The following is a 24,514-nucleotide window of genomic DNA, read 5'->3' as shown; positions in this document are numbered from 1 at the left end:
GTCCTTGTGAACAACCCAAATATTTTGGCTGATGATTGAAAAGAACCCTTATAAATCCAGGCATTTCAAGACTTAAAAAGAAATTGCAGGGAGGCTGGAACATTATGTGACATGCCAGGGCRYGGGGCTTCTTTTGTTGCTATTATTSACCTTCAGACTTTAATTGTGCCAGTTTAAGACCATATTGTCTTTTTTAGCAACTTATTGATTCTTTTTGTGGTCTGAAGACCTGAGAAAAAAGGTAATTCATCACTTCTTTACATCTCCTAAGAGAAAATAGCAAAGACCTGGGGCAAGAGACAGCAAGGACAGGGCTGTCTGTGAGAAGTGATGGACCTGAAACAGCCACCAGCATCTCCCAGCTCATAGTGTTGCCATTTAAGCCGCCTCTGAGTGACTCTACAGGCCAGAAAATGTGCAAGAACGAGCACAAGACAGTGAAAAGGATGAGAGCAGAGCCAGGRTTTGGCCCATCCTTCTGCTATTGACAGCCTCTTCATGAAAATGTAATTGCTGGCTGCCCTTGCTTGGAGTACTCAGGCAAAAATTCCCCGCCGCTCTTTAGAGCTTCGAGACATATTAATGCAACTTTTAAAATAGCATCTTCTCTATTTTTGTTGCTAATGCTAGGAACAAATTAGCTTGGAAAAAAAMCCCCAATGATCTCCCTTAATGCTATTGTTCTCCTAAAGTGCTAAGTGTGGGGATCTTTCAGCRCCTCGTGGCAGATCTGGCGCTGCCCTCAATGTGTCCCACGGAGCCTTGACACAGAGTGATGCAGGAAAATGCCACCAGCCCAAAGTGCCTTCAAAGTCACTGTGCTCTGAGCACGACTAGCAATGGTTTCGGCTCTGTCTTTGGGTTTTTAATCATGAAATAATCTTTGAAACCAATGCTGACTTCCACTCCTGCCCTCCAGCTCTGGTGATAGCCCTGACAGTTCAGTTCCTGTGGTAGAACAGTGGGTGCTTCTGAGCTCCYATGGACTGTTGAGTCAATTCAAGTGTATTTACTCAAAAAGCTTTAAATGTTGGTAGCTCTGACCTCATCAGAGCTCATCAGTGGTGCACAGGTGGGTTGGAAGCGGGAGGACCTTTGGAGGGAGGTGAGGTAGGGCTGGAGCACCAGTCCTGCTGTAGGATTTCAGGAGCACAGCCCTGGTGGCCACACATCATGGCAGGGTGCCCCTGTCCTCTGCAGAACTACAGCCTGCCCCTCATCCAGCCATCCCTGCTGTCACTGCCCCATCCCTGGAAGTGTTCAAGGCCAGAWTGGTTGGGGCTTTGAGAAATCTTGTCTAGTAGATGGCATCCCTGCCCGTGGACAAAGGGTTTGGAACTAGATGACCTTTAAGGTCCTTTCCACCCCAAATCATTCCATGATTCTATGATTCTGTGATCTCTGCTGGAGCTGGAGGGATGGAAAGAAACAAGGCAGACAGCAGTACCCTAYTCATGTGCTCACCTGGCCAGTGGTTTCCTGCAATGTTGGGCTAAAAGCAACCAAGCAACTTTATTTTTCAGAGTCCTTACCCCACACATCTTGCACACACAGGTTATGTTATACTCATTGTCTCCAGCAAAGCTACTTAATGGGCAAATACTGATGAGCYCACTTGGCTTGTGGCTGTGCCATCAGCACTGAGCTTCATGTGACCTCACTAACACWTCTTGGGGTCTGGAAGAATTTCAGTAACACCCACAGCACAAGGAGGCTTCCAATGGACAGTGCTCTCAAGGAAGCAAATTACACTCACTACTTTTCATCCTGCTTCTATTCACAATCACAGGAAAGCTCTCCTCCAACACTGAACTTTCCTGCAGCTGATGACAAGATCTCTGTGCACATCTCACCCTTTTAAGGTCCAGGCAGTSCAATGTTTATTTGTGTAGAGGTTGAGCTGGTGGTCCTGGTTTAGTTCTATGGCAAAGAAGCAGTTCTTAACCTCAGCATTGATGGCCGAGTGCTTAGTCCTAATTCTGGCTCACTGCTTACTGAATGCGTAATTTAAATTCTCATTGTGGAAATTAATTTTTTATCAATGGCCATTTTAGTCCTGGATCCACACAGTGCTGATTGGGATTTTGAACAAGTTTCTGCAGTCATACATAGAGTTGCCTCTGTCCCTCACCTGCCTCAGCTCCCAGAACAAGTGAGTGCACACTGGAAGCTCTTCTCAGCCCATGTGCATTTTCTGAGTGTGTTCATCTGACTGTTCCAGTTCAGTTCTGTTTCTGACACCAATGCAGTGTTCTTGTTCCTGCTGATGAAGCRATGGGTTCTGGTGCCTGTGGACTAAAATATTTCTGGAAGAAGTGTGGGAGAGTCCAATCACATGGGCCAGGTCTGAAGAGACACTTTTCCAAAGGGAAGTCGGAATTTAAGCAGGAATCCTGATGGTGTGGTTCGTTTTGGTAGCCTGGAAGAGGAAATGGAGACATGAAGCCTGAGGCAGGAAAAATTCCTACCAACARTGAAGGCAAGGAGAGGTCATTAGTGGGATGTTAAATGCATATGGACCACTCTTCTGTCCATAGGGAATTTGTCCTTTATTCTTGGCTGAGAAATGTGGGTTGCAGTGAGACCAGACAAAGATGTTTTGCCTTCTGACTCCTGTGTTGCTGGTAAAACACTTCCAGCAGCCATGAATTTCTCCTATGCACTGTTTGGGGTGTCTATGGCTTTATTTCAGGTGCTCAAGGATTTAGGGGTTTCATGTGAATTATGGCTCTGTTTTATATACATTGCTTGTAAATACCTGTGCTGGAACCCCATTGCAGAGCTGCAAAGAGTTTGCAGGGGAAATTGTATCAATAGGGATATTTTCTGCTCTTGAAAAGGGTCTAAACCCATCAGTCCCTGCTTAGAAATAATTCCTTGCCAACCTGTTTCTTCCCTTTGTTTTTTTTCAACAAAGTCAGGAAGAACACAAAATSCAGATTTGTCACATTGTAGATGGTTTAATCTCACTATATGCAATGACAGTTGAAGCCAGTTCTGCACCAATTAGTTAATGATCTCCCTGTTAGGGGAATGGAGATGCTGGATTCAAGCCTAAACAAATGTTTTTGGGGATTTCAAAGATGGTTTAGAAACATGAACAAGAGCTGTTGGCCTCTGTAATCCCAGCAGAGTTTCCTATCTTACTCTAGGTAAAGAGTAAGATAATACCATGGTGAATCTCCTTAAATTTTGGCTTTTTTTCTGTAAAATGTTACCTGAGGGAAGGATAAGTGACCTACTACTGCCAGTTGGAAGAGATATGTGTTAACTCAGGCACTAAAGACCATTTGTTTTTGCAGCCAAAAGACCAGACAGGTTCAAACTCTTCCCCATCCTGATGGGTACGTGACCCACTGTGCCTCTGCTGGTGTCTGTTCCCACATAAAAGAGCAAAATTCAGTAAAACACAGCTAAAGGAAAATTATTTCATGAACTGTCACAATCTAAAGGTTTAAATGCAGCCTCAGAGCTRAGAGGTCCCCAGCTGGGGTCATTTGATATGCTGTATCTCAGATCACTCTTCAGTGAAATGGGGTGCCTTCTTTTGGAATTTCTTAATGTTACTTAAAAAACCCAAAATCTGGAAATGCAAAGAGGTTGAGTGGCAAAGGATTTTCTTTCCAGTAACCATTGCATGGTTATGATGTCTCTGCAAGGCTATTCACAGTAGTTTATTGGTGGGGAAACTGAGGCAGAGGCCATGTCCTGCTGGGGCGGAGTGTTGGGGCCCATATTGAAATTCAGCTGTTAGTGGGCCTTTCACAAATTATCCTGTATTCCTGCACTCATACACCTCAAATCCTGGTTTATGCAGTATTTTGGGCAGCAAAAGGAGGCAGTACCTATTCCCTGCACCCCCAAACCTGGGTGCAACTGGGAGTCCTGGTGTGGCAGGGCTTGKCATACACATGGGTCACCCTCTCCCTGCAGAGTTTTGAAAAAAAAAAAAAGCAAAATAGGGGTTGGTCTGTTGGGGTGGGATCCTGACCTTGTTTTTTATTGCTGCCTGCTCCCTGACCCCACCCAGCCAGGCAGAGGAGAGGGAGGCATCAAAACCGGGAGGGTTTGCGTGAAATTTGGTCTTTAAAAAATCTTTAAAAAAACAAATAAGAAAGGGGAAAAAAAATAAAAAAAGAGAGAGAAGAAAACACCGGATTCCATCACTGTCAAGAAAATTCTGGAACACGAACAGTCACAACCGTACASACACACAGGAAACGCTGCTCACCCCCCCTCGCCTCCCCCCCCACACCCAATTTGTTTTTATTTCTTTGCCATCAGGTTGCCTTAACCATTTCCATGGCTTAGCAGGCTAAGCCGCCCGAGCGCAAGCTTTTGATTTGAAAAGGGACCGCATCCCCTTTTCAAAGGAGCCTGCTCCCTAGGGCAACCACATCACACTGCTGATTTGCTGCAGTGGAGACCGCAGCGCGTACAATATGCCCTCCCCCTCCGCCTGTGCTGCTTACAGCATCAGTCCGGAGCCGAGCGGGGAGAAGGCAGCGCTACCCACCGACCCACCCATGCTCGGGAATGCCTGACTGCTAACGCAGTGCCTCCGACCAAAGGACCGCCAAGCCCTCAGCTCTCCGAGATGCAAGCCAGTGCCGATTCCACCAAGATGGACTGTCTGTGGAGCAACTGGAAATGTCAGGGTATTATATCTATTCTGGTGTTGCATGCTAGAACTGCATGGCAGAGGAGGCAAAGGCAGGATCCATCCATTTTTGCATTGTTCACCTGTGGGCCTTTGCATGCTGGTTTTCTCTTCCCTCCCCCGCGGAGCTTTTCTTTGGGGGGAAATTTAAGAAAGATTAAAAAAAAAAAAAAACCAAAAAAACAACAATCATTTTTTCTGTTCATGGAATGCATTTCTCGCATCCCCAGGTGTCTCACCCTGAAAGCATCCAGGATACAGGTCCTCCCTTCCCACCTTACAGCTCATCCCCAAAGCATCCGCCCTTGCCGTTAGCGGCGTCATTCCTCACCCTCCACTCTCTCCGTCGGGATATCTGTGGCATGATTTCCTACCTTTCGGGCTTTAGGGAAGCCGGGTGACGGTGCCTTGGTGCCCGGCGAGGGTTGGAGGTGGTGGCGTTGGGTTCCTGGGTGCCTCCTGCCCACGGACACACCCAGAGCCAGGCTTAGCCTTGTGTCACACAAAGAAAACGCAGCTTCGGCAAGGAGGGCGACAGCGCCGGGGCACCGMGGGATGGCCCCCCGCTTTCTACTTTGCTCTAGGATTGTTTTTTTTTAAAAAGATTAATCCTTTCATTGCTCTCCCGAGCGCTCGTTCGGGGGTAAAATGTTGCGGTGATGTTGTCGCGCTGCCGCGTAGGCGAAGGGGAACAATGGCATCTCCCTTTTCGGGCTGATTTTCGGCGTATTTTGAGCGGGTCGGTGTCGGCGCTGGGTGGGGCTGGCCACCTTCCCGGGTGCCTTGGACAGCTTTTCAGCCATTTTTAGTCGGCTTCACACTTCCCAGCCAGCATCCAGCCTTTGTTTTGATAAAAGACAGTCTCTGTGACGCTGCTCGGTTGGGCAGATTAGAGGGAGAAAAGCTAGCGGATGATCCCGCCGGGCAGGCTTTGTTTGGATGTATTTTTTAATTTTGAGGTTCATGTTTACGTTGAACAGTCAGTTCGTGGTGTTGATGCTCACAACGGGGTCCCCGGGAGAGAGATTACTCCATGGCATCATCTCATTAAAGGATGCTCGCAGACAGTTTCATAAACGCAGCTCGATGCAACAGAAGCCGGAACACGTTCCTAAAGTGTTTTTTTGCTGCGGGGAAGGGATGGGGAGACCTTTCAGTCTCTAGGGAGATTGATATTTTTGCCATCTTAATTCAGCATCTAATTGTTTCTAGAAATTGAGGTTTTTTTTAAAGGAAGATGAGTAGCTGGGAAGTAAACAGATGCACCTGTTAAATGCCAGGCTCCAGCAGTTCCCACTTTCCATACAGAAATGAAGGRCAAGGGTTTTCCAGACGTTTGTGGGATTCATTAAGCTTATATGGGAGAGTCRCAACCAAACTTCGGGGTCTTTTCATCTGAGCTTTGCAGATGAACTTCCTCTTAGGGTGGGGTTTGGGTTTGTTGGGTTTGTTGTTTTTTTGTATTCAAAAATGCTCAATATTTTGCTGATTCTTATAAAAACGTTGATTTGCTGAGTCAGATTGCTGAACCACCTGTATTTAGAGGCAAACTGAGTATTTTCCTTCTTTATCAAAAAAATAATATTTTTTGATTAAAAAGGGGAATAATGAAGGGCATGCTGCTACTCTTTAATTAATAATTAATAATAATAGTGGGGTTTTTCTTCTTCAGTGCTTTCCTTTTTGAAAGTGGGGTAGATTTGATGAAAATTGAATGGCACAATATGTCCCATGCTGATTTGAAAAAACCCCCAGGTCTGAAAAAAWATCAACGCAGCTAAAATAAATCACTCGCCTCACTTCCACAGCACCTGCATATTTTTTCTTTTCTTTGGGTGGTGCTTTATGATTCCAAAATGAATCTACAGAAAATATGAAATAGCCATAGAATATTATTCCTGTCATCAAAATTCTTTGATCAGTCCCTGATAAAATAGAGGAAATTTAAAATTCAGAAGAATGAAGACTGAAGACGATTCATTGATTCTTTTAATATCTATTATTCATGTTGTCTCTGTCTCGACCTGGAATATCAGTTTTGTGCAAATCTGGAGTTGWATAATTTTGCCAGCTTCATTGTCAATGGAGTTATGGTTCCTCCCTGAAAAGTCTGGAATRTGTCTGGGAGTGTGACAGATGCAGAGAGAAAGCTCAGTAAACACACAGCATTTTTTTTACTGAAATTATGGAGATACAACAATGARGCTAACAAAAGTTTTGATTGCTAATCAGCCAAGCCTGCAATCATTGAATTGGTCATATAGAATTTGTAATTGGTGTCAGATTGGGTGGGGATTGTGAGAAGCTGGAGAGGCTCTTGGTGAAGCTTTGATTTTGCCCCACTCTGTCAAGGTGCTGTTACTTCCCTTGCAGTGAATCAATGCTGCTGCTGCACATGTTTAGAAATTTTGTGTTTTACCTGTCCATCCTGCAGGATTAGAGCAAAGGTAGATCGTGATCCAGCCCTTGGGTGAGCAGAACCTGTAATTCACCCCCCTGCTGGTTGCCTGCTTCATTCAAAATGTTATCMAGGGTGGCTTTGGGGAATTGCAGCCACTTCCACGCCCAAGTCATCTCTGCACTGGAAGGTGATGCATTYGAAGCAGGCTGGGATGGAGCCATGCATAATGCATGAGTGTGAGGAGAAATGTCCTCCCCTGGGCGTGCTGGTGGCTGTGGGCCCTGGAGGAGCAGCCTGTAGGCAGTGCCAGCCGTGTGTGTGACACGAGTGTGTGTGACACGAGTGTGTGTGACACGAGTGTGTGTGACACGAGTGTGTGTGACACGAGTGTGCCACAGAGTGCACAACTTTCCTCCAGGAGCAGCTGGGGGAGCGCAGCCTCCAGCTCCAGGTGGAGCAGGTCCCTGTGCCTTCCCCAGGACACAGATCCACACCCTGCTAGGGAGGCTTCTCTGGATTAGGAAGGACATGGAATCATAGAAATACAGRATATYCTGARTTGGAAGGGACCCATAAAATCATCAAAGTCCAATTCTTGGTCCTGCACAGGACCCCCACCRGCCCCACCCTGTGCCTGAGAGCGTTGTCCCAACATTTCTYGAGCTCAGTCAGGTTTTGRTGCWGTGACCACTGCCCTGGGGAGCTGTTCCAGTGCCYAGGCACCCTCTGGKTGAAGAATYTTTTCCTAATAYCCAGCTTAAACCTCCCCTGACMCAGCTCCAGCCATTCCCTCAKKTCCTGTCACTGATCWCCAGAGATTAGAGATGAGATCAGTGCCCAAGTTTGCACCCAAGCTTGGTGGAGTTATTTGATATCAGCACACTGGTCCTCAAGAATATTCCCTTTTCCACTCTTCCTTCTATCTGCCAGCTCTTGGCTGGTCACAAGTGACAGGTTTGCTCCTGCAGCTTCAGTCTTCTGCAAGACTTGTTAGAAAAGAAAAATGCAAAGATCCAGAGACACAGGCCCGTGAGCTGTTCATAGAAATGATCCTAAATATTACCCACAGTATAATTATAACTTAATGTGGAAAAGGACTGCAGACTTCATCAGATCCATCTGGTTGACATAACTGTGCTGGGACTGCAGTTATTGATTATCATTTCCTTGGCAGCATCGTTATCATTTTCAGAGAGCCAGCTCCCTTTATTGATTGATATATCTGTTGGTTTCCAAAGGGTGATGGGAAGCTGCACCAACTGTTCATGGTGATGTTCCTCACTTTAAGATTGATAAAGAATTTCGATGGCAATGATATGGTTGCATGCTGCTAGTCCATAATCTTATTGACAGTTGGGAAGTCTGTCTAATTATAGCTTTATAATGAAAATATAACCTCAGYCAGTTGGTGYCTTCAGTGCTTTCCCAAAAATATTRTGGGCTGATCTCTCATCTGGGATCCACTTGAGAAAGATCTGTCCCAGTATTTGGTTCTCATGCTGGCTCTTGGTAGGGCTAAAATCTTGCAACCAGATCATCACCTGTTGTAACCAATTTAGCTAGCAGTTTCATAAAAGTGGCCTCACTTATGGGGAATTTATTTCCTGATTTCACAGATGATTTCCTGTGAAGCTTGAAGAAAATTTGTCAAGATTTTTTACCACTTTCAGATTTGCTTCCTTTTTTTTTTTGTCACTGATGCAGAAATTGTATCCCTTCTGCTTCCAGCACATTCCTGCTGATGGCAAAAATAATCAGTGAGACAAAGTGCTGTGCACACCTGCTGTGCCAGCATAGGATCACAGAATGGTTTGGGATGGAAGGAACCTTAAAGATCATCCAGTTCCACCCCACCTCCACGGTCAGGGACACCTTCCACCAGACCAGGTTGCTCAGAGCCGTGTCTTTCAAGAACTGATGGACAATATTCTTTGATTATCAGAACRAGATGAGAATTCCTTCACAGTAAGAGTATTTTAAGTTATTTCTTGAGGATTCATTTAAACTCCATGAGGAGGGTGATGATGGGGCAATAGGTGAAGGAAGTATTGGAGGGCTGCTTTTGTTTTCATTAGTTCTTCTGGGAAGTGAGTTCTGGTGAGGATTTTTTGACATCAGAAGGGTTACTTTCTCCACATCATATTTAATTACAAATAACATAGGTCTAAACCACTCCTTTGGAAAATCTGCAGATTTTCAAATGTTTGSATAGAGTCTAAGAGAGAGTCCAGGTTTATTCCTTGGGTCCAGGAGCATCTCGGGAAAATCTTAATATTTAATATAGCGTTATATGCACTCAGAGCCTGCATTCAGGGACTCTGCTTGGACTGCTTGGTTTCTGCCCACTTGAGGTGAGAGCCATCACATCCTCCTCAGAACCTGGCCCAGGCAGGCAGTGATACAGCTTGAAGAGCAGGAGGTGTGTGTTTCTCCTGCTGCTCTGCTCAATCCTGATTTTAATCTCTCACGTGAAAATGCAAATAACAGCAGCATAATCACTAATAGCAGCCACAATCACATAATAATTAATAATTAATAATAATAGATGCTGCAGTAGACTTGTGTGTGGTGTGGATGTAGGGCTGATTTTTTAGTGCCAATCCTCTTCTGTGAGGCTCTGGTGCCTCACATCAGGCAATAAATCRACACTTTTTTGTTCACATCTTGGTCTTGCAGATGTTGTAGGATGTAACATGGAGGGCATCCTGCATCGAGGTTTTCCTTTTCCCTGATCCTGTTACTGTTCCTGGTCTCCTCTCATCAGACTTTGGGGACTGAGAAGGTCTGAACTTTCAAGTTTTGAAACAGGTGGATGATAAAGACATAAAGCTGAACTGAGGGCAGGAAGTTCATGGTCAGAGGTGGAGGTATGGAGAGATTCCTCCAGGCTGGAGATGAAGGATCAGGAGACATGCCTCATGAAAGAGCACAGATACTCTCTCTTGGCTCTGCTGCTCATCACAGCAGTCTCCTGCAGSCACCAGACTGCTCATTAAACTGGGTATCCATCTGGATTACATTAGAATCAAATCTGTCATGGGGAGGGGAACAGTGTCTACACTGGATCCTTCACTGGGGAGAAGARGGAAAAGCTGGTCCTGCAGCCTGTGATTAAAGCTACAATTTGCTTTGAATATGAGCAATATTTATTTCTGCTCCAAAACCGGCAGCATTGTCAGATTTGTTGTTTTCAAATATTTTTGTGACAATGCTATAAACAACATTGTTCTGATTAAATTATGTTTCCTGATCTTTTCACTCCCAGAAGGTCTGAGTAATGCCTTGTGAAGGCATTTATATTTATGAAACTTGTGATTTTACATTGTGTACAGAAGTAAAGGCTATACAGAGAGGTTTTTGTTACTCCTCTTAAAAACCATTACTAGATAGGGAGTGAAGCTGTACAAGCCATTGATTTTACCTCCTAAGGGGGCCTGGTGGTGCCTCCATGGTGGAGAGGGCAGGTTGATCACTTCCAAGRGTGTTGTAGTGTACTGAAGAGCATACAACCTTTCATATAATCATCAAGGCCCTTGTGCCTCATTTGAAGCTGGGTACCAGGGGTTTGCTCACAATTTTTGTACTAAATTCCATGGAAATGCTGCTTGAGGCATGATCATTTTTCACACAGTTGTTGCAGTAGAGGAAAAACTTGCAAAGTCAGAAGGAGAGAGCAGAGATTTTCAGAGGAGAAGCTGTGGAAGATTTGAATTGTCCAGTCTCTGCTCGCTCGCTCTGTAATTTTCATCCTAAAATGCTTTTTTTGAGACATGGAATGCAAAGATCCCCATTTTTCCTAGTATTTTTGGGGAAGATAACTATGAAGGAGGACATTTTAGTTACAAGTTGGTTTGGAGATGCTCTATTGTCCCTCTGGGATCTGTGCTCAGGAGGCTGGAGCTGCAGCTCCTGGGGACCACGTAAACCCCCAAAGCCAAGCCCTTGTGTTTCCAGGTCCTGAGAATAATTGATTCAGGGGCATTATTGATCAGTCCACCTTGGCACTGCTCTGTCCACCCCCCACATCTGTCTTCTGGCTTTTTTGATACCGAACACTGAGGAGCAGAAACATTTTCTGCTGCAAGCCGTGCTAAGAGCCATGAGAGCTTTCAGGCACTAGGGAGCCATTCCTTGCTGGCAMAAGCACTGCCTGCTGCTGCTGTTTCTTACATTTGTGAGGTTAATTTTAGCTTGCCCCACAAAAAATGGGTATTTACCAGCTGCTCATATTCACAGGTGGTTATTGGTACCACAGAGCTCACCTTTGTGCATTGCTAATCTGGGACCTGGCCTTGATAATAATCCCATTATTTTAGTTAGATGAGTTTATCCCATCCAGTATGGCTTTACAGCAATGTTTTGGCACCTTTGAAAAGTTTTTCAGCTAGGAAGACTGCTTGAGTAACATTTTGCAAGTTCTGCTGTGATTTAAAAGGCACAAGCAGGCGATACTTGCAGATAATCAGCTCATCAGACACGCTTCTCCAGAAAAATTCTTCAAAGGCAGTGGCAGTGACCTGCAGCACTGCTGCCTTAAAGATGGCTGGTAAGTCTTCCTCAATAAATGCAAATAAGTTTTGAGTCTGAGGCAGTTCTGGCAAAACCCAGAGTCCTTTTATACCTCCACAAATGACTCAGACCTGTGGTGAGTTGTGCTGTAAAGGGTGCAGAGCGATGATGTTGCTTCCCTTCTTGCAGGAGGCTAAAGGGAGATCATGGAAAGCTACAGCTGAACGGCCCCTGCATRTTAATGGGCATGGTCAGGGTTTTACAGTAGTGATTTTCCAAACAGAAGGAGCCCAGCCCTCAAGTGAAGCCAGGGCTGATTTCAATGCCCAAACCCCTTTGGCAAATCCTCGCTGCAAACTGGGTGGTTTGAAGTTGGTATTTTGGCTCTCGGATGTGGCTCTCGCTCAGCCCAACAGGCTGAGCCCCTGTCCCATTGCATGCACATCACACACCGACAGCCTCACGTGGCACCAGCCTCCTTCTTCATGAATATTCAGCGTGCATTGCTCAGAATTGTGCCATTGTGGYGGGGTCTGGGCAGCACCGTGCACACACACACCCCCTCTCTGGAAAACACCCGGCTCTTGCAGGACACTGCACTGCACTAGGACCTTTCATCCTTGCCCTCTGATTAACCAAAATGCTTAATTATGTGGTTAATTCACGCTGTGAGGGATCCTGTGTCCTTTGATTTATCTGGGGGATGCTGTGCCCACCTTGGAGCGGGGCTGGAAGCTGTGTCAGCCTGGCCCAGCCTGGAGAGTGGCTCTGCAGAGGGTGTGTGTGTGTGTGAAAGCTGCAGCTCCAGCTCGGCTCCTGGCCCTCCATCCTCGTTCCCTCTGCATTCCCATGTGCTGGGGAGGCTGCTCTCAGCCTGGGTKGATGTCTCTTCAGKWTGGGATGCAGGCAGGAATGGGCAGYTGTCCTTCAGCAAAGGCTCAGGCCATCTCTTAGACACTAAACCCATGGGGTTAGAGAGGGTTTGGGAGGAGATTTTTGGTACCTTAATCATCTTTACATGAATATAAGTTGAGGTAAAACTCAAAGCAGATGTATAAATGTGGTGGACAGCCTCATCTTTCATTTTCAGTGCTGTTTAGGATTAAAAAAAGGGTGTGAAGAGGGTTGATGCAAGTCTGGGTTCACCTGACAGTCAAAGAGCAAATTTCTCATTTCTTTGCCCCTTGGTCTGTTTAYAGCACCAGACACTGATGTGACAGGTACTTTGGCTCTGGTGTAAATGGTTACTGGAGAAAATGGCACTCTGAGGAAGCCTGAGTGGACTCTGAGGCAAAGGATCTCAGATGGGGCATTCTGCACCCAGTGCCCCTCTCCCTGCCTTTAAGTGAGATTTGTTTAGGTAAGGAAACATAGGACAAAAATGTGTTYGACTACTGTCTCAGCAAGGAAGCATTTCTTTACCAAGAGGGTGGTCAAACCCTGRAACAAGCTTCTGGAGATATGGTCAGTGCCCCAAACTTGTCAGTGTTTTCAGAGACATTTGGAAAATGCCCTCAACAACATGCTTTAGCTTTTGGTCAGTCCTGAACTGGCCAGGCTGTAGGCATAGGTGGTGCTTGTAGGTGCCTTCAAAGTGAAATTGTCAGTTCAGTTCTATTCTATTCTATTCTATTCTATTCTATTCTATTCTATTCTATTCTATTCTATTCTATTCTATTCTATTCTATTCTATTCTATTCTATTCCTATTCTATTCCTATTCTATTCTATTCTATTCCTATTCTATTCTCTATTCTATTCCTATTTCTATTCTATTGTCTATTCTATTCTCTATTCTGTTCTATTCTAGTCTAGTCTAGTCGATTCCATTCCATTCCATTCCAATAGTGTAAAAAGCCTTTAAAGGGACTGAAGCTGCAGCTGAAGGAGAGAACATGGCTCTGGCATGKAGCTCAGGTGTTTTCTGAATTCCAGGGGAACTGATAGAGCTCGAATCCCTAAGGCCTGTCAGCAAAATCTCCCCAAGTCTCTGCTGATTTCTAGTTCTGGATTCTCCTTCTCCCCCCTCCCTGCCCAAGGAGCTGTGAGGTTCACCTCCCTCCTGTAGCACCTTTTGCAAAGTGGTTTGGCTCTCTCCCTTCTCCTTAAAGGAGAGGAGGAGGAATGGAGGAGCAGCAAATCAATCCCAGCCGAACAGCTGGACAGGGCTGCAGTGCTGCAGCTCCCTATCCCTTCAGGGGGATGAGGAGCAGGCAGATGTTCTTCCTGCCCTTGAAAATCCTGGCAGACCTGGCAGGCTGTGGGTGGGGGGATTGTGTTCCCAGGCTGGAGCTGGGCACTGACACATGCACATAAAAATCATTCAACGCATATCCCCCTTTTCTATGCTGAGATTTTCCAGCTAGCAGTTGGCACTTTTTTTTTTTTTGTTTCCATGCACATGGGAATATTTGCCTTGGGTCTAAAAGACACAGGATCCCTCTCTCCCAGGTCTCCTTTGGCTGGAGAAAGAGGCCAGATGCTTTTCATCTCCTCCCTCGCYGCATGCACATGTCCCCAGAACTGTGTCACTTGGCCTCCGTCCATCTCACTCTGATCCTTTCCTTACCCGACACAGCTTAGTAAATATCCCAGTCATTCCATGGCAGGAGCAGGCAACTTTCAGGATGTACACACACCTGGTCAAGCCTACCTCAAGTAACTCAGCAGCCTCCTTTTTGAGGGGAATGAGAAAATGCAGTTTGGCATCTCTCTGCATAAGAACGTAGCCCACTGCCAGTCTGCAGGAGTATGAGTTGGGAGAGCAGTGAAAGAAAAAGGCTTAGCTGCTCATTTTGGATCATATAATTAATTGGGATTGACTCAGGGAACTGTATTGGAGTCAGATTTGTGTTTTTTGGCTCAGTTCTCATTTGTTTGTGTCTCCCGTGCCCGTGTCCCAGGCAGTGTTTTCCCCTGGTACGTGGCCTTTTTTCTGTCATTTGTTCCATGCCACACACACCAGCTCACCTGTGCTTATCCARTTTAATAATGTGGAGGTTTTGTATGATAGAAAATGTAATTATCTCAAAGTCAGATTTGCACAAATTTCCAGTGCTGTCCTCTGACAGAGGAATTTTTGAGTGCAAAAAATAACCGCGTTGGGAATAATCACAAAATCATAAAATGKTTTGGGTTGGAATGAACCTTAAAGATCATCTTGTTCCMCCTCTCCTACCAYGGGCAARGACAATTTCCACTTGTTCCAAGCCCCATCCAGCCAGGTCTTGAACATTTTCAGGAATGGGGCAGCCACAGCTTCTCTGGGCAGGGCTTCACCACCCTCCCAAAAAAACAGAACRCCTCCAAATGCTCCCTGGTGACAGCACCCAGCTGTTGTGATGCAGGATTTTGCAGCACCTTTACTGAAAAAGAATATGAAAAATAGCTAAACCTGCACACTTTTGTTGTGGATGCCATTTTGTAAGGATGGAGGTGCAGCAATGTGAGCAATTTGTGAAACTTCTGCTGCTAAACCTCCTCATGTAGGTGCTCTGAGGATGCATTTTGGAGCATTCCCTACTCCATGCCCCGAGGCTTCTGCAGGAAGGAGTTGTGGGCATGTATCTGTAAAAGATTGGTCCCTGCTTTGTGGAGTCAGCACCCAGGATCCCAAAAGAAGTCCCGTGGCTTCCATGCAGCTGTAGGATCCTGTAGGATCCATTTTCACAATCACAGGTCTGATGCTGGCACTTAAAACCAGTGAAAGGTTATTATAATAGAGTGTATTGATAGAGTGTATAATTGGATGTGAATGGTGCATGGAGAGAGGAGAGCTCAGTAATACAACAGCAATTTCCAGCCCATCTCTGTTAAGCCAGGCTAATACGAGTAATAGTAATGAGTAATAAAACTCATTGACTCAAGGCAAACATGCYGTGGTGACTCACGATTTTTGGAGATTAGATGATAAGGTCTAGGAGGCTGGATTAATTTTGCTTCTTTTAGTATCGGTGACTTTTTTTTTTTCCTGACAGATTGCAGTTTTCCTGAATTTACTCTTTGTTCAGAATGATTTGACAAGTGGCATCTCTCAAATGTGTTTGGCTGGTGGTGTGCTCAAGCTGTTCTTGAGGACTTGAGCAGTGTGTGAAATTAAAGCTGTTTTGTTTAGATTGCCATGAGCACGTTTTCTGGCTGGCTGAAGAGTCCTCTCAGAAACGGGTTGTTGGTGTAAACAGATTAAATTCACCTTSGTGGACTGGATATTCCACAATTCTTACATAAAATTTTGCTTTTTTGGTGTCTATCTTGGATGCTACTTTTTTTTTTGCTAGAGAGATTGAAATAAACTACAAAGCGGGTGAAAAACACTGTAAAAATTAACTRCTTTACAAATGCAAAAATCCATTCTTTGAAAATGGTTTTAGGCACTTGTTATGTTCTAACCAGCACCCCCATGGACGGGGGAAGTTATATAACAAGCAGAAAGCTTTTTTTTTTCTTTGTAGTATTTCTGAGATGGTTGGATTTGAGTAGCAAGAGAGATTTATTCTTTATTTGAAGGCCTTTTCTGAAAAAATGGTTTCCTACTCATGGAAGTGTTAAGCAGTGGTAAAACCAGGAGTCTTTTCCTTTCTCAAATCTTATGAAATCATAAAATTAAATTGTCAAAGCTTAGAATGGCAAAGTGGTTTATCGTGGCTAGCTCTGAACTTTCTCATTCATYACCAACCAAAACTGGAAAACGCTTTGATCAAGCATTTGRCATTTGAACTTGAGGGGMAAAAAATAAAAAAAAATTGTGATTTCCAGATTGCCAAGGTAGGTTGAAATCTTCCATAGAGCCCTAGCAACAACACAAACCCCAGCTTGCACTTGCCTTGCTGCTGCGAGAGACCCACCCACCGTGCTGCGGTTGGAGATATTCATCCATCTTATCTAACCCAGGCTCAGGCACGAGGAAAACAAGGATTTCAAGTAGGTCATCGGTTGAGATTTCCTCAGCGCCGCTCAAGTCCCTCCACCGCTCCTGCCGAGGAGCTCCTGTTGATGCTGCTATGAGAAGGGACATCACTGCTCTCTTTGCCCTCCTGCAAGGACCATGAGGGTCACAGTGGCCACGGTGGCCACCTTTAAGGCCACCCCATGTCCCSCCTTTAACGTGTCGGTTTCTCCCCGCAGCTATCGACCTGTTGTACTGGCGCGACCTCAAGCAGACGGGGATCGTGTTCGGCAGCCTCCTGTTGCTGCTCTTCTCCCTGACCCAGTTCAGCGTGGTCAGCGTCGTGGCTTACCTGGCCCTGGCCGGCCTCTCGGCCACCATCAGCTTCAGAATCTACAAATCGGTCCTACAGGCCGTGCAGAAGACGGACGAGGGACACCCCTTCAAGTGAGTGCTTCACCCCAGCACCGCTCTAGTGCCTGGTGAAATTCTCTCCTTGCTCTTAAAGTGGGAAATAATAATATTTTCTGTTTCACAGGGTCTCAAAAATTGTAAGGCTGCGTTGGCTTAGATCCTGGGGAGAAAAAAAAAACAAAACACAAAACACAGCAGAAGTTGTCGTCTTCTAAGATGCGGGATTTTTTTTTTTTCTTGAAAAGATACAGGGAATTTTAAGCAAACAGAGAAAAAGGCTTTCAGTTGAGCTGGTGATAATGCAGCATCCCTGCAAGCAAAAAGAGTATTGTTTCTGGGCACAAACTATTGACAATAGAAGGAAAAATGGTGTTCTCCAGCAGCCCAATATCTAAATGATGGTGCCAGTGCCAAAGCACTCCCCACCCTGCACAGGGTCTGGGGGTTTTTCCCCAAGGGAGCACTGTTCCTTTCTCCTCTGCTGGGCCAACCAGTTTGGCAAAATGGAACTGGTGTGGTTTGCAAACACACACACTGAAAAAAGAGTCTCATTGGGTGCTGCTCTTTCTGCTCCACCTGGGTCAATTTTGAGATGAGATAGCTCGGAGAAGAGCACAGAAATTTGTGGGGAAACACCCCAGGTAGGATTTGTATCCCACTTGGGGTGAGGTAAAGAGAGAAATCCCATCCAGACCAGGCTCTGAGTGGGAAGAGGGCGAGGCTGGAGGCAAACAGCCCCATCTCAGCTGTCACCCAGGGAGCTGGGTCATGGAAGGTGAAGAGGGTGTGCTGCCTGCAGGGAGGGGAACACTTTGCTCCAGAGCACAGAAATGAGGTCTGGGAAGGAGGGAATGATGGGGTGGATATGTATGAGGTGAACAGTGGGAAAAACTTCCTGGATTTGTAACGGGACCTGTGTTTCTGGCAGAGCCTACTTGGAGATGGAGATGAACCTCTCACAGGACCAGATCCAGAAATACACAGATTGTCTCCAGCTATACGTCAACAGCACAGTCAAAGAGCTGAGGAGACTCTTTCTCGTTCAGGACCTCGTGGATTCTTTAAAAGTAGGATTGCTTTAAATATTTTTAACCCCTCTCTAGAGGATCAATCTACATTTCAAAGAGCTGCTTCCCATGTTGACAGGGTTGTCACAAAACCTAGTTTTGTGCAGCTCCAAATAKGAAAGTTGCTCTGGTTTTTGATTTTAAAATGGCTTATTTCCTGTACTTTAGAGGTTTGGYACTCTGCATTTGAATGTATTGAGAGGCATAAATATAATTTTTTTCTAAAAGGACATATAAATTTGCAGAACCAGCTTAGCTCCACCTCAGTTCTAGAGGCATCTTTGCATTATGCTTTCTGTTGCTTTGCTATAAAATAATGTTCCCCTGTGTTAATCTGGATTTCCTCTGCTGGTGGCATTTCCTGCTATAGAGGAAGGCCTTTTTTCACTCCCTGCTGAAATAACTATTGATTTTTAGCCTTGTACCCAAGCAGGTGTCCTTTAGAACAAAGGGAGGATCATTAAGAGAGCAGGCATGGGTTAGGCTCCTAAATTAGTAAAGATTTTTAGGAAAATGTACCCATCTCCCAGCCTCAAGTGTTATCAGTCCCTGAGATTATCATTTTGGGGCTGTGGTTAAGATGTTTGGGATGACCCCTGCCATCATAAAAATTGGATGCAGAAATCTGCCTATGCCATTCTTTATGCAGAGTCCTACATGGGTGCAATTTAAGCCCTAAATAGACATTAAAGCTCAGCTAAGAGGGCAAGCAGCAGAATGAAGAATGGGGTTTATGCACCTAGAAAAACTACTTAGTTCCTCATGTGCCTTACTTAACCACTCCCTTCCACATTAAAAAAGGCTGATGTGCTGTTGGGTTAGCTAGTTAAGCAAACTGATTTCTTCTTATGCTGACAATGGAGGTGATGTGATGATCCATCTTTAATTTAGTTTGCAGTACTAATGTGGCTGCTGACTTACGTGGGAGCCCTCTTCAATGGCCTGACTCTTCTGATAATGGGTAAAAATCTACATTTCTTTTAAAAACCTATTTTTACCTTGAACTCGGTCTCGATTTCGACTTAGACAAAACAGCCCATCCCTGGCATGCCTTCCCCTCAGTTAAACCACCAACATTCATTTCCCTTCCCTGCAAACATTCATCGTTCTGTCACATTGTCCCTCCTGMTAGATCTGCTTCACAGTTTATGGTTTTGCAGCTCCCAGTCCCAGAGCAGTGGGGAATTCCATATTTGGGAGCAAAGTGCATTTTTAATACAAAGCATCATCTGACCAAGTGGCACGATAATGAGTTTGCCACCGAAGTAGGTCTCTCCTCTGGAGGAATCTGCTCTGCAGGAACATAACACTGTGCTCTTTTTCTCCTCAGCTGTGGTGTCTATGTTTACTCTCCCCGTTGTATATGACAAGTACCAGGTAGGTGTGTSTGCACGGTGCCTTTGGGGTGTTTCTGGTGGCTCTGGCCACTCATTTCCTCACTGACTCTGTCCCCTCTCGCTCTTTGCAGGCACAGATCGATCAATACTTGGGGCTGGTGCGGACCCACATAAACACGGTCGTGGCAAAGTTAGTTCAGAAAACGGAGCTCCTGCTGTGGGGTCATGGTGCCCTGGGGGTGGCTGGGACTGGGCTGGTCTTGGGGACAGCGAGCCCTGTCAGTGGTGTTGTCCCCAGASCCTGGAAGGGGAGAGGCTGGGGAAGGGCAAACCCCTGGACAAACACAGACTTTCCCAAGGGCAGACCAAGGCACTGCATCCTTCTGTCCCCRCTCCTGCCATCTGGGGGTGTTGCCTTGAAAGGCCAGTTTTTAATAATGACACAGACACRKTTAAGGGGATAAAAAGGGTTTTACCTCGGTATTTGGGATCCCAGGTGCMCAACYTGATGGCAGAATGCRYRCYCGTGTACAGCACGGRTACAAGTTTTRTAGGTTTCAGGAATTRGCATATCTATCTAGGATTTCTTRATAAGAAACTTAACAAATGTAGTAATGTCTCCTTATTCTAATGAATTTTTCCTTTTMGATGAGGCTAGAGCCTAGTTTACACARGATGTTCTGGACAGAAGGCTTCACCTAAGGCTTTGTGTATTTCTGTGCAGCTGGGGAGCTGTGGGCAGAGCAGCCCAGTCATGGGCTGATGTCCAAACTTTGACAGGCCACAGACAGAAAGAAATTACTTAATTCTCTTCCCCACTGACCACTCCAAGCCTGKTTTTTTTTGCATGTGGGGAGCTGATGGCATTAATGAACAAAATGGGAATTAGAACACCACCCCGTTACAGAAAGAAAATAYCTTGGAAAGAAAATACCATGGAAGTGCCATGGTCTTTAGTGTTTCAAACCCCCATGAACAGGCAGAAGACCTGGTGAAGTTTGGTGCTGAAAATTCATTTTTTAGACTTCATACTTGGCTTTCTATAGGCAATAGAACGTGGAGAAATAATTGTGGGGGAAGAATAGCACTGAACAAATCCCTAGACTGGATGAATCACCAAACCCCAGGCCTGTAAGAACACCCAGAAGCGCATCACWTCTGTTTCTTACAGCACTTTAATTCACCTGTTGAAATGACACACTRAACGTGGGCTGGAGATTAACCCTGGATAAGAGGATCTAACTGGGGATACACTGGAATGGAATGACTGCTTCACCACATAATCCTTCTCCTTTTTCTTCTTTGTTTTTTAGGATTCAAGCTAAAATCCCAGGTGCTAAGAGAAAGGCAGAGTAAAGCAGACATCAAGAATTTGTTGACTACAATAGTGCATAATGGGGAAATCTGGAGTGAAAACAGCTCTGTTCTTACACTTTACTGCAAATTTATCATTCTTTTTTTTTTCTCAACACCATAATCTTAGAAACATAAAACTCGGAAGCAGTGCTTTTCCCCTGCTGCTTCTGCACTTAGAATATTTGCAATCACTTGTGTCAAGCACTAAAGTATAGTAAAGAGAAAAGTGTACTAGATGTGGTTTTTTGTGTTGCTTATAAAGTGCATGATGGTGAGAGCCTAAATAATATTGACCTCTTTATTTAATTTTTTTTTTTTAGTGTTTTTCCTTCTTCTATTGGCATTGCTTCTATAACTTTTAATGTTACATGTGGCTAGGGGCTTTCCTGCTTAGCGCACTTGATGCAATAGTTAAAATTGCTTCTACGTCACTGGGTTGCTGGTTGGATTCATCTTTATTAACTATATAGAATTGTAGACTGATGTTTTAGTGTTTTCCAGCACAAATAAAATAAACAGTAATCGGTACTTATGGTAATCAGTTTTGTATAACTCAAAAAAATAAACCAAAAAAAGAAAACAAAACCCAGTACTTTTGTCGTAAAGGATTGACAGGCTGATTTACATGTATGGTAACTGGAAAGTTCCAGCATGTTCAATTTATTACAATTTGTATTACATTCTCTGTAGTTCCTAATGGACTTAATTATGGACTCTGAATATTTGCACTTATGTACTTGATACCGAATGCAGAAATAAATGTTACTAAATGTAAAAAGTTCTCCTTCTTGTCAACACTGGGATCATCTTGACATTTGGGGACTGGACACACTCTGTTCTAAAAGGATTTTCCCCTGGGCATCTACTCACACTTTGCCCTTACACAATGGTGCAGTTCAACAAGTAGTACCAACTAAGATTAAGTAGCTCATCCAGTATTTTTACATCTTGATGATCATTCTTTGAATACAATGAGGATCTCTGCACACAGTTTGGTTATTTTTGATGGTGGTGTAGCAAATRTCAGGCACGTGAACAAATGTCTCTTGCTCTGTTTGGGCACTGTGTGAACCACGAGCAGCACAGAATGGAGGCGTCAGCACAAAGGGCTTTTGAGTTTCCTTATCACCAAGGAGCTCTCTTCCCAAAGCTGTTCTCAGAAATCTGCTTGAAACAGAATCAGTTCCAAATCCAGAGGCTGGGAGCTGAAACAAAGATTTACACTGATTCAAAGGTGAAGCTTTTTTTTTTTTTTTTWAAATTKGCTTTGGTGTTTGAGAGCTGTCAGAGGAGAGAAATGGCTCTTGAACATTATCCAAAGTACTTCCAAACAAATTATTGGTTAAGGGCTTAATTTACCCATTTGTGGAACATACCTGTGGATTTTTTTTTTTTGGTATGAAAATGTAAACATCAAAGTATTTTCAGCCTTTTCAATCATAAAAGTTTTATGCAGAATTTCTTTTTATGCAAATAACTAGATTTTTAAACGCTTATCCCAACTTTTTTAATTTCAAGTCTTKCCTTAGACTCATTCATTAATTCACCTTCATCTCAGTTCCACATGGCCATGTTGACACCTGTCCTGGGTCAAGCTGCAGTTCTCTTKGTGTGTAAATGTACAACCCAAATGCACATGAGGAGATGGTAGAAASATTGGTGTGGCTGTGGGATAACTAATTCTTGTGACAAGTYTCAAATCCCCTTATTTTCATGTAARCTTWATATCTAAATATTCTTCTTTGTCATATTTAAAAATACTAGGCTGGGTTTTAAATGTCACTTGCAGTTAAACAGGAACATCTTTCCTCAATGAAAAATTGAATGTCTCAAAGGAGCATATATTGCTTTTTGATCAAAGGGAATATGTTTGTTTCAGCATGTGCAGTTTGCAACCAAGAGTTAAAATTGAACATGAACTCCCAGCTTTAACTGCCTTGGAGTTCCCTGTGTCTCTGAGGAAGAAAGCACAGACCATRCAAAACATTCTTGAGGATAAAGATTGACCTTCAGAATTCTTATTACTTGCAAGATGAMTGTGTGGGCCCAACATGTTAATTTTGAAAATGAGCCCATTTAACATCTCATCCCCCTGGTCCCATAAATGTGCTCTTTCCTCACACCCCCAGCGCAGTAACATCCAAGATTGGCCTTTTGCAATGCTGAACCCCAAGCACCATTTTTAAAGGCTACATCTTCTGTGTGTCTGGAAATAAAGTAAAATAAAATCTTCTGGAAGAGTCCAAATATTCTCAAGAGCCTGAATCAGTAGAGACCAAAATTCCCATTTTTGTGTCCTCCAGCACCACCCTCCTTCAAGCCCCACATTCCTCCATTCTGAGCCCTCATGACCCTGACTGTACCYCTGCACACRCCTCTCAAACCCACWSAAATCCTTTCCTTTTATCTTTTCTYCCATCTTGGCTGGCCAAGCCAGCTCCCCAACTTCCTCAGAGCCACTCTGACTTCCCATAAATTTGGCAGTAAGAGGCTGCAAGTGCTGCTGAGCAGCAGGGGTGGGTTAACCTGGGATGTGGGAGAAGCAGAGGATTTGGATTGCTGATGCTGCCCACGGCCACCATCCCCTAACTGGGATCACAGCAGCACTTCCCGTGACACTTTGGAATGTGGAAACATGGAGAAAATCAACCTCTGCTGTTTCCTGGTCCTGCTACTCAACGTAAAATAACAGGGAATGGGGGTTTGTGACACCCTCAGTGTCCCTGGTAAGTCTCACTCACAGAGCAGCACCGTGGGGTAGGGTTGGACATCCATCTTTTTGGTTTTCAAGCAAGTGTGGGGGAAAATAACCAACATTGAGCTCTGCTTTTTAAAATATTTTAGTGAGATTGCAGTAGATGGCTGAGATAGCAAAAGGCATTCATGAGCTGTTCTCTGAGGCACACAGGATGTAAAGCCCTTTTGTTTCTGATTCTGCAGTCAAAGTAAAGAGCAGCAGGAGAAAAGCTGGAGTAGTAAAAAAAAAAAAATTGTGGGGTTTCCTGGCAGGTGTAACCTGGCAAGCAGCTCGCTGTGCCTGGGTGAAATGCAGGGGAAGTGTTGAACCGTTCATTTCTCTTCAAAATGTCCCTGGCCYGAGGAACCTGGACATCAGAGCACATCACCAGTGAGTCCTGGGTCAGATTCTCCCTCTGCTGTTTTAATGAGATCATCCAGTGATGGGTGTTCTGAGYACCCAGCTCACCAGTGAGGCTGTTCAGGGGGTTGGAGCTCTGTGTGTGCCAAACACCAGGGCCAGGCTGTGCCTCTCACCCTCATCTCTGCATGGTTTGTGATGCTGATGGTCCCTTCCTGGAGAGGAACCTGAGAGGTCCCCAAGGGGAATGTCACAGGCTTGTTTGGATGCAGGGACAGGCACAGACCAGCCCTTTCCATGGCTGGGTGATGTAAATACAACTTTTGATCTGCTCAACGTGGTGCTGCCATTCAAGGAAGATAACAAGCCTACCTGCTGAGCTGATCTTTGAAACCCAGCACAAATGGCTGTGGCAATTTGAACTGAAAGTTGTTTAATTCTGGCTTGGGGACATGAAATCAGGAGTGGCATGCTGGCAGGAGAYAAAGTTTTGTTAGAACATMTACATATGGTTTATTTTTWATYYTCTMTGGCTTTAAAAATATTTTCTCCATGGTTTCACTTGCACCTTCCAGAAACTTTACWATCCTGCTCCTAAACTGCTGCCTGTTAAGGAGAGGCTCAATGGTTACTTAAGGGTTTTGTCAAAGCTTGATGTCACTTGAATGTCTGTCCCTGTACCTTGAAATGGTTGTTGCACTGTGAGTTTCGTGTGAAATGTGAATATTCTCTAAGATCACTGGTTTTGATTCCCTGGTTCTTGTTGTTTCAGCAGCACACTCCTCTCTC

At 44.7% G+C, this 24,514-nt stretch overlaps 1 protein-coding gene across 2 annotated transcripts in view; it reads left to right on the top strand.

Annotated features, from left to right (window-relative positions):
• The window catches only part of RTN1 (reticulon 1), a 116,846-nt gene extending 95,446 nt beyond the window's left edge, over positions 1 to 21,400 (top strand). The window contains exons 1-7 of one of the 2 annotated variants that reach the window (XM_057381257.1): positions 4,461 to 4,658; positions 16,694 to 16,901; positions 17,797 to 17,935; positions 18,827 to 18,896; positions 19,266 to 19,312; positions 19,404 to 19,462; positions 20,586 to 21,400. In XM_057381257.1, the coding sequence (XP_057237240.1) occupies positions 4,598 to 4,658; positions 16,694 to 16,901; positions 17,797 to 17,935; positions 18,827 to 18,896; positions 19,266 to 19,312; positions 19,404 to 19,462; positions 20,586 to 20,628 (627 nt within the window). In that variant the 5' untranslated portion in view covers positions 4,461 to 4,597 and the 3' untranslated portion in view covers positions 20,629 to 21,400. Of the gene's footprint in view, positions 1 to 4,460; positions 4,659 to 16,693; positions 16,902 to 17,796; positions 17,936 to 18,826; positions 18,897 to 19,265; positions 19,313 to 19,403; positions 19,463 to 20,585 lie in introns of those variants that run through there. The other variant, XM_057381256.1, reaches the window with a different exon arrangement.
• Positions 21,401 to 24,514: the final 3,114 nt, after the last annotated feature.

The sequence above is a fragment of the Malurus melanocephalus genome, unplaced genomic scaffold, assembly GCF_030028575.1.
Source record: "Malurus melanocephalus ecotype Western Australia unplaced genomic scaffold, MMel_1.1 scaffold_502, whole genome shotgun sequence".
Taxonomy (NCBI): Eukaryota; Metazoa; Chordata; class Aves; order Passeriformes; family Maluridae; genus Malurus; species Malurus melanocephalus.
Note: the sequence above shows the minus strand (reverse complement) of the source record. Positions and strands in the feature narration are given on the sequence as shown.